This window comes from Leishmania mexicana, chromosome 7 (genome assembly GCF_000234665.1).
Source record: "Leishmania mexicana MHOM/GT/2001/U1103 complete genome, chromosome 7".
NCBI classification, from domain to species: Eukaryota; Euglenozoa; class Kinetoplastea; order Trypanosomatida; family Trypanosomatidae; genus Leishmania; species Leishmania mexicana.
Genome location: NC_018311.1, coordinates 558,120 through 568,535, shown reverse-complemented (window position 1 = coordinate 568,535; position 10,416 = coordinate 558,120). Strand labels below are relative to the sequence as shown.

Here is a 10,416-nt window from a genome sequence, read left to right as displayed (position 1 = left end):
CCCTAACCCTAACCCTAACCCTAACCCTAACCCTAACCCTAACCCTAACCCTAACCCTAACCCTAACCCTAACCCTAACCCTAACCCTAACCCTAACCCTAACCCTAACCCTAACCCTAACCCTAACCCTAACCCTAACCCTAACCCTAACCCTAACCCTAACCCTAACCCTAACCCTAACCCTAACCCTAACCCTAACCCTAACCCTAACCCTAACCCTAACCCTAACCCTGACCCTAACCCTAACCCTAACCCTAACCCGTACCCGTACCCGTACCCGTACCCGTACCCGTACCCGTACCCGTACCCGTACCCGTACCCGTACCCGTACCCGTACCCGTACCATAACACACGCACACAACAACCTTTAATAGACCACACACACCAAGGGACAACAACACCACAGCCACAACCACAGCCATAAACACAGCCATCACCACAGTTCCACACCACACAGGTCCGCACAAAACGGTGCCTTGGATCACTTGCCTTTCATCGCGTCTGCTGTCGTGCCCACCAGACTGCCCATCACTGCATTGGAGAAGTGGAGGCTGAGCAACTCGAGTGCACCTGTCGGACAGCAGTGGGTAGTGCCGCAGGACAATGCTTGCTCGCTCCGTATCAAATTGCGCGCCACACTACTCCTGCGCAACTCCCCAGTCACGATAGAAAAGGCGCCTGAAAAGAGGAGGAGGCTTGGCGCGACTGCAGACAGTGGACAAGGTTGCGTTCACAGTGTAATCGGCAGCCAGAGTGTGTACTTTGCAGCTGGCAGCACGACGAGCAACAGATTGTGAGTGTCCACTCACACCGCAGGCACCCTCCCCCCACCCCGCATTTTGTCAGCGCGCACACAGTCACCGCAGAGTATCTCATCGGATACTTTCGAGCTTTGCCGGCTGCCTTTGTCGTGTTTCCACGCGTGAGATCCGTTTTGCGTGCGGAAGCCTGCAAGCGTTTGGCTGTCCTGCCCCCTCCTTGTCGGGGCTATTGCCTGCACCTTATGATGCGGGTGCATCGAAGATTGTGCTATCGGACCTTGTGACCGCAGCCTGTACCGGACGCGGGAGGTCCCTGTCGTTTCGGAGAGCGGTTCTCTGTTGAGCTACTGTAAGGCTCTCACGGAATTCACGACCTAGTCCAGGTCGCTCATCGCCACATTGTATCGACTATCCAGAGTGCTGTGCGTTTGCCTGCAGAGCACCTGTTTGAGTAGATTTTCTTCAATACACAATATGCGGCCGCCCAGATTGGCGAGTCTTCGCCACAGAGCTCCTGTCCGGCCTAGTGAGTGACACAAGGAAAAGCTAGCGTTGGAATGGGGAACTCCACTGTTAGCCAGGTGCGTTGCTGCCCTCCGTACGCATTCCCCGGTTTGCCTCGGACCCACAGCCGCCGTCCCTTGCGGTGCGACACGGTCCTCGGAGACTTTCGTTGTCCGACATGATTCCGTGATGGGATTTCAGGATTCGTCCCACACGCACAGACTCCACTCGCTTGTGCCACCGCATTGTCAGGTAAGAGGGAGGTGGGCAAAGTCGTGAGCAAAGGCACTAGAAGGAGTCCACGGTAACGAGGCCAGAGCAGGCGATAGTTTTGTTTTTCTGTGACGGCCCACCATATACCACGGGAACATTTGGCCTCGTTTTTTTATGCGCTGTGTAGTGAGATGAGCTCAGGTGACGGCTGCCAACAGGATGGGATGAGAGTAGAAGGACGAGGGAGGGGAGAGGGAGACGTGGTACTGGCGGTGGATCTGGAACCAAAACCGCGCTGGTTGTTCAGACGCAGGACACGGTGGACAGTATCGCATACGTGTTTGTACAGGACTACACACAGTCCTCCAAGGCAGGCTCATCTTCACGCAAGTTACACACACACGTGTGATGGGCCGTCACAGAGAACGCCACAAAAAGGCGTGGTCCTCGCCTTCTGTTTCGGTGTTCATGTTTTGAGTCTGAGAGTACGTTGTGGTGGTGGTGATGGTCTTGTTCTCACAAGGCATCGTTGGCCAACGACCTCGTCCGAAACGACGCGCGCGTCTCTTACAACGTTAACATCATATTGCCAGCGAGAGGAAAAGAGCCACAGAAACAAATCGTGGGAAATGCGTAAGCGCTGCGGCCGTGTCAGCAATGAGGAACAATAAGAAAACAGAAAAAGTGAACGGAAAACAAAAAAATCGCTAGCTTGAGTACGAAGAGAATAAAGGAAGCACAGCAACATACGCATAGCGCATAAGGAAGACTGGGCGGGGTGTTTACTATATTCATGAGGGAGGGGCGACAGGCTGCAGAGGTGAGAGAGAACGAAATGAGTCCGATGCCTTCTGCATGGATGGTACACGCAAAAGAAAAAAAATGCTATGAAAGAAGCCGCGATCTCTCTACGCGACCGACTATTTGTGAAGCCTGTTGCACCCAACTGACCTCTTGTCCTCACTTAGTTGAGCTGAGCACCGTTGTCAGAAAGGCCTCCTGCAAGTAGAGGCTAGAATGCGTGTGGGGAACGAAGAAAATGAAGAGAGAGCAGCGGAGGCAGAGCTAGCCTCACTCTATCAGAAAAGAAAATGGAGGAAAACAAGGCAACAGGAAGAGCAATGAATTGGAGCAATTCATTCGCACGGCTCATCATGCAGCTCACGCCTCAGAACGACAAGAGCGCCAGTGAAAGCCGACTGTCAGAGCCCTAGTCCCAAACAGAAGAAAAGACGAACACAGGTTTCGCCGCTAAAGCAGCGCAATGATAACGAATGCACTTGAAACCTGAAAAACAAAAACCGCAAGAACCGTCGTGAGAGTGAGCCCAAGCGGGTGCCCTTACTTAGGCATACTCTTCAACTCGCTGTGTCACTTGAACACAACCTCAAGGTGACACGAGGCACTGCAGGAGAAGAAATGAAGCTGGCGGGCAGGCACAATGGAGGAGCAATCTACCTCTTACCAGACTCCACGATACACTCGGCGATGCGAGCCTTTCCCTGCTTGTACCCAACGTCGTACACTGCGACTTCGTCCTCCTCGGCTACAGTGTACGCGGTGCGGGGGTCGCCGCGTACCCAGTTGAGATCCAGTGACGCTCCCAGCCCAACCAGGGTGCTCGGCACGTGAGACGCCACCCACTCATGCATGCGCTGCGTGGCATTCGCCTCAATCACGTTGACGCTGATACCCTGCGCAATCAACCGCTTCGCCTCCTCTGCCACCTTGAACTCATTTTTGTGGAAGTAGTGGACATAGTAGGGAATCGCTGGCATGCCAAAGTGCGCCATCACCGAGATCCACGTCAGCTTGGTAGGCGTTGGTCGCAGAATCTGGTGCGCCCGGGACCGCTTGTCGGCCATGTAACACACACGCTTCTTTGGGCAGAACCTCTTCACGGCCTCGAGGTGATTTTTTATCTGGTTCCCGACAAGCTTATCCTCATATTGCATGATCAAGCTGAGATATTCCTTATTCAGGCTGGATTTGTAGGGGTTTGTCACTAACTTCATCAGAAGAGCATTGAAGTCATCAAACGGGTTTAGTACAGCCTGGATGAGGCGACGGTCCAGAGTGTAGCCCACCCCGTTGCCAAAGATGATTCGACTGCTATACAGCCACCACACCCGATACAAGCATTCCTCCGTGTCGTCGATGCCCAGCGTCGGTGGGATAACCCCATTGTATGGAATGGTCGCCGTCAAGTTGCGTGGTTTCCGCCACCCACCGCGCACATGCCGCAGGTCGCTCAAGTACTGTGGCACCTTCAGGTACATGTCGTCATCGCCCTTCATGATGTACGGCACGTCTGGGAACGCAGCGTACGCGTAGTTCAGCCATATGACGACCTTTTGAGACATGCCTACCTCTGTCGGGATACCCCACGAAATCCGCATACCCATTTTCTTTTTCGTGGTCGACTTGCGGTCCGTCAAAAAGTCCAGCCATAGCGAGTTGCGATAGTGCAGCGCCTCCTGCCACAGTGCAGCAGACACGTGGCACACATACTGCGCCGCTGCTGTGAAGGTAGGTGTCACGGGCAGCGACAACTGGGCTGAAAGAGTCGCGAGTGACGAAGTCTCGTCCACACGACGTGATGTAGTCACCACGGAGGACCGTACACCAGCGCAGGGTGACTTCCACGCCGCGTCATCGCTTCTTGGGATGCCGCGCCACCCATCACGTAGCACCACGCGACGCTGCACGTACGTGGGGGTATTGTTGACGTCCCCACTCTCTACAGCCCGGCGATGTGCAGTCGCGGCAGCGTACTCGCTCACTGTTGGGGCCAGCTGCGCCATGTCCACGGTCGAATGCGTTGCGTCCTCAGAAAGACGCTCCGCAGCAGCAAACACGTAGAGCTGCAGCAGCGCGCCCGTAAAGTTGTTCTCGGTGCGCGCAACCTCTCGGTACGTCAACCACGTTGCGCGCTGCGCGTCCCGAAGCGGGTAGCGCATCGGCTGGTCCGTTGAAGGTATGCCCATCACGATCAAGTGTCGCGGTCGCTCACCTGTGCTCCTCCACTGCGACGCGTGGACGAAGCGGCGCTGCTGTGCGTACGACCGGGTCACCCATTGCCACAGCGGCAGTTCCGCTGCAACATCCACGTCGTCCGTCACGCTCGCCATCGCAAACAGCATCGGCCCCATGAGGCCCAGCGGTGCAGATGCAGTCGCGAACACGGAAAGCCTTTCCCGCCTCTGATTTCCCGTCTCGTCAGTCGATCTCTCCGGATCCGCAGCGGCCGCGGAAGCGTACGTGACACTGTCGAAGCACATTGCGCACTTCTCGTCGATCACGCGCAGCGTCCACGACGGCAGCTGATCACGGTCCAGCCGCACCAGAGAGTCAGCGCTAGCGGCAGCGAGACGACGCTGTTTGGTCGTCAACCGCGTCATCGAACTCTCGTGCCGCACCACGACCGAAAACGGCGACGGAAACTGAGATAGACGGGCCTCCTCCTTCGACAACCCCATCGACGCTTTCTGTTGTGAGCCGACATTGGTCGTGAATTCGCTGATGAGCCAGTGAACCATGACTATGAGGACAAGTGAGACGGCTAGTGCCACCAAACGACGGTGTTGAGTGTGTGAATGAAGACCTTGTGCAGTTAATTGGCGAGGATGCCCGCTAAACCTGTACGTGGGGGGTCTGCGCTGCCCCATTCGACAAGTCATCCCTTTTCGACAATGACCCGGTGCTCCTCTTATCACCACTCGGTGCTCGAGTCAAATCCACCTCCGGCGTGCCGCGGGAGCGCGAGTGACAGCCCTGTCCGCTCTCCGCAGCGCTGCTCAGCCCGCAGTGCCTCTGAGAGGAGGAGAGCAGCTGAAGAGGGTCGAGGCGGTCCGTGTCCCTGGGAGCCAACGCCGCTGGCACGCTGTTCTCTCCTCTTGCATGATGGTGTACTTTACGCGCAGTGCCGTGGTGGCGGAAGGAGACCTAAGGTGTGCAGGTGGTCACCAAAGTGGCACGAGGACACTCTTGGCCGCGTACACTGAAAGAGCAGGATCAAGGGCAGAGGGTGTGCAGTAGGGATGGTGCACCCTGAATAATGCGCATTGCGTGTGCGTGATCTGCAGGAGAGTGAAGAACAGCGGGGAACAGACGCGTGTGTCTGCATGTAGGGGAAGCTTATTGAGCAGACCGCGCCAGCGAGCCACAGAGCAGCGTTACGTCTCTAACGCAGTGCGTGTATGCGCTGAGCCGGATAATGGGAGAGGTGGTGCAGAGGAAGGTGAAGGGGAGGGGCGGCAGAGGGAGGGCGTAAGAGCACACAAACCAGGCATGTCACCCAACCAAATGGAAGTCGGCACCAAGTCCACCCACAGAGGGGGCAGCGCCGTATCCAAGAAGACATGCTTTTGTGGTTCGTTGAGGTCAATGTTGTAGAACAACACGCCCGCCTGGCACCCTTCAAACCACAGCGGAAATCTGGGCACACGAAACCATTCAAGGGAGAAAGTGGCATGAGGGCGGTGGTTCTTGCATGTGTTGGTGCTGTTGGTCCACTGGGTGGAGTCACTGTGTTCGACACACTCGCGAGTGTCCACCCGTTTCATCCGCCAACGCACAGGAAGGCCGGTAAACAAGCGCTACTGTCGCGGGCGTCTCGAATCGCAAATTCCACCGTACCTGCTAGCGGTAGCGATGGTTGCAGCCTTTTGCCCTCGATAACCTTGATCGAGAACCAGCTGCAGGCAAGCGCCGAGGTCGTTGACGGTACAAGCGTCGCGGCCGCGAGCGACAAACGATATGAGAGGTGGGGCGGGTGCGCTCCGCGCGAAGCCTTCAAGAGAGCGGCACCAGCTCAGATGCGTCGTTAGTAGTTGCGCGCATGTACTTAGTCCAGTCAAACTTCGTAGGCCACCGTTCGTCATGACCGTCCTTTCCAGCAGTGGTGCTGCCAGCCGGTGGTGCAAGACACCCTACCTCGTGGCAACCACGGGGAGTGATGGGGACTAAAGCACTGCGCACATGCCGAGGTATCAAGATGCTGCGCCCACTGGTCAGAAGCGCGTTTATGGCTGCAAGCCACGGCGCCAGACTTCACAGAGCCTCGCAGCCGGAGAGGTTGGCATGCACATGTGGGGGCATAGCTCAAACGCGAGGAGGGGCGTTGTGCACCTCCTGTCTGTTGGGCCGAGGCATCTGAGGCTCTCGGGTGCAGCGAGCGTGCGTATATCACACTGGCATCTACTCTAGTCCTCAACGGTGACGTCTGGAAGCGGAGAAAGACTTGTCCACAAGCTCGCGTGAGGATGCGGAGGAGCACACAACACACCGCACGCGAAGTTTCCGTCTGGGCGCACCGACACCAGCCGGAGAGATGTCGGTGAAACATCGAGCAACAAGCACCCCCGATCTGCAGTACTGCCGCCTGTAAAACCCGTGCTAGTATCGTTCTCGACATACACCTCCTACAGCGTAGTAGGAGCCACACGTGAAGCTGCAGGTACGCACCGTACAGAGAATGTGTCGCCGATCGTCGGGAGAAGAGTGCACACTCGAAGCTACCGGCTGACGTACCCAAGAGGCTGAACGGTTTTTGGCGTTGTCGGTTGTGCCCTTAAAGGCCCGAAAAATCTCGTCACCAACGAAGGCGATGACCATCCTCCGACATGTATTCTGTGAACCGAGTAGCTTAGCGTAGGCACGCGCAGCATGGGATACTGCTGCCACCGTGAAGCTGGTGAAGCTCCCTTTTGACAGCTGCACAATCTGTGCTGACGCGTCGCAGCCCCTGACGTCCAGCAAAACGCTATGGTGCTGTGAGGTCGTGCCTCCTGGCGTTCTCGATCGAATGCCGGCAATGTAGACGCTGGATGTCGTTGATGACCGCCCAAATGGCTGCCGCGACGCGACGCACTCCCTGCTAGCACGGAGGGGGGAAAGTCAGGGGTGGTGGCACGAGGACATGCATCGTGCAATGGCACGACTTTGTGCACAATGGCCTCTTTGCATCCCTGCTTGGGCCCCCACGGTAGACAGTCCAATACATGACATGGCAAACGAGTGCGTCAGTGTGGAGTGCACCAGAAGTGGCGTGGGCGCAGGGGAAGTTGTCGGCGGACGTAGTCAAGCACGCTTCCATCAGACACACAGCGCAGGTAAAAGGCCCCTACGCGAGAAAAAAGCGAAGCAAGAAAACGTGGAAGATGAGTGAAGAGAGGATGGCATGCCAGGAGAGTGGCAGGGGCATTGAGAGACAGCATGGAAAGCTAGGGGTGCTAGGCAGGAATCGCTCTGTGTGTGTGTGTGTGTGTGTGTTCCGTGACGAATGGAACTACGACATCAGTGAGTCACGTGCCTTGAACCGCGAAAGCATACAGAGAAGACGGAGGGGTCCACAACTCTCTGAACTGGTCACACAAGACTCGCCTGCTTCTAGCTAGTGGTCAATGAACACTCTAAGACGCTGCAATCATACAATAGGGCATCTTCGCTGCACGCCACTGTAACGACACCACCCCGGCTCCAAAGTCCTCGATTCTGAAGGGGGGCGAGAGACGAGGGTAAATAAATGCCTCTCTCTGTGTGCATACCTGACCTTTTTTTTCGTTGTTGCCCTCCTGTTTGGTCTCTTTTTTTTCTTCGTTTTAGCTCACGCATTTCGAGGCGTTGTACGCTGCCATACAACACGGAAAGGAGGTAGGATCAGGGAGACACAGCTCTGGGAAACATGCATATATACGAATATCGGTATCAGAGAAGATAAAGAAAAAAACAAGAAGGCACAGCTGACATACTGCATAAGGAGAAGGTGGTATCACGTACACGCATACGTGCACAACTGTCCGCATGTATTCGCGCGCACACACACACATTCTCCATACAAGCAGCAGCTCTATTTCTGCCAGTTCATACTGGCAGCTGTTTGCCCTCGTGTGTCCGTTCCTGTATGTACGTGTGCGCGTGTTCGTACACGCCTGCTGACAGACCAATCGAGGTACAGAAGAGCCAAGCAGCTGGAAGAGAGCCAGGCGAGAGAAATATAAAACGGAACGAAGAGGGAAACAGCATTGCATATATCCACAAAAAAATAGGCGGGTGTCTAGGGCACACCAATGAAGACGATCACCGGCGATGACGGACGCGTCGGAATAAACGAAGAAAAAGGTTTCGAATTGTCGGAAAGTCACACAAAGGAAAGAGAAAAATCATGAAAAGAAAAAAGGGGGAAAGGAGGGGGTGAGAACACAAAAGAAAAGGAAAGAAGACCATGACGGCAACAGCGGCAGCAGCAGCCAAACTCGACAGCCCGCATTCTCCCTACTCTCGGCGCATAATGGGCCAGAAGTGAGCCAGGCGAGAGGAGAAAGTAGCGCGTCATGGGACCTATTGGTATGGCAGGGGGAAGCCAATGACTAAGCCAGCGGCACCGCGATAGAGTTGGGGAAAAAGGGGACCCGTAAATTTCGATGCCTCTTGTTCACAACTATCCTACACTCGAAGGGTCCCTCCTTGCGTGCCCCACCACATATCGCGTCTACTTGCTGTTCCGTCTTCGTTGCAGTTCCTAAACCTTCAGTTTTTTTTCTGTTTTTATTTTCGTTTTCTACATATACTTTCTTCCAGGGAGTTCTACAAACACATGTTGATGCTGCCCCTTTGCCGGTTCGTCCGCTTCGGTACCTGTGTGCGAGAAAGAGAGTACGAAAAAGGAGGCGCGTAGATGCTGCCCAGTGGTGCTGCAACAGTAAGCTACGTGCGAAGTATTGGTACATGCATGTTAGCTAATGGCAGCAGCAATTGATGCAGGCGGTGGTATTTCCTCCCCCTCCCCCGTGACTTCTCTGGATGGATTGTGAGCGGCAGACAGAGAAAGCGTTTTCGCGAGGGTAGTCTCACACATACGGGAGTTGGTAACGCATCGCCTGCCTCTATTCCTTGAGGCGCCCCGCGTGAACGCATGTCCGCTTGGCACACGAATCCAAACGCAAATATACATCTACATATCATCGTCGAGAGAGGGGAGAAATCGAAGGAGCACACTGTCAGAGCAGGGGGAGAGGGGGTTCATACAGCCACTCAGCAGGAGGGTATTGATGCACACCCAAGGACGAACACTTGACACACACACACATACAGGCAAGGCAATGTATGAGCGCTTCATCTCTCACAGTCCACACTCCTGCTGCACTGCTCGGAGTCAAATTCTTCGTTGTGTAAGGCCTCGAAACGAGAAACATGGCGCGCTCATGATGTGGAGGGTGGAGGTGTCGGGGATCACGCCTCAAGTTGGAAAGAGAAGCAAGCCACAATGGCGCCATCCTCTTCGACCCAACCCAAGGACAAGCGAAGCACCCCATTATGTGAAGAGCACCGATGAGCACATCCACAAACGTCACAGGAAAAGCCAACACACAGGCTAGAAAAGTGGGCTAGCACAGAGTGAAAAAAAAAGAGAAGAAGATTCCGAGCTGTCAGTCATGCGCTCCTCTACGTAACGCCTCCCTACATGTGAAATATGCACCCTTGCTCGGAAAGAAAGGATAGCAGTATGTGGAGCAGAGAAACTTGCAGCACTAGGCGGATGCGCGAGGAGGGGGGGTGGGGCACAGAGGCAACGTACAATCGCGGGTGTCACACCCCCTCTGGTAACTACAACCCGGGAGCAGAACAGGGATGTCAGCATGCACAAAAAGGAAGAGGGAAAAGAAGAGAGACGCGTGTGCACACATCGATGCCGTCACATAAGCAGGACAGACAAACACAAGCCAGAGCACACGTGGGCGCACAGGCACACATAGCGCGTAACGTGGAGAAAAGAAACGTACAAAAAGGCATGAAAAACACAAGAGGAGGGGGAGGGAGGGGAGCAGAAGGGTAAACAAGGAAAAAAGCGGAAGCACAACAGTCACAATCAAATAAGATAAAACGAAGCGGAAGAGGGGGAGGGAGGAAGGGAGCGGAGAGAGAGAAGTGTCCGCGG

At 55.2% G+C, this 10,416-nt stretch overlaps 1 protein-coding gene across 1 annotated transcript; it reads right to left on the bottom strand.

Annotated features, from left to right (window-relative positions):
• Nucleotides 1–2,932: 2,932 nt before the first annotated feature.
• Nucleotides 2,933–5,158, bottom strand: LMXM_07_1170 (phosphoglycan beta 1,3 galactosyltransferase 1; the record flags this gene model as incomplete). Its single annotated transcript, XM_003872221.1, has 1 exon — nt 2,933–5,158. The coding sequence occupies one exon, from the start codon at nt 5,156–5,158 to the stop codon at nt 2,933–2,935; it is 2,226 nt and encodes a 741-aa protein (XP_003872270.1).
• Between the last annotated feature and the right edge of the window lie 5,258 nt (nt 5,159–10,416).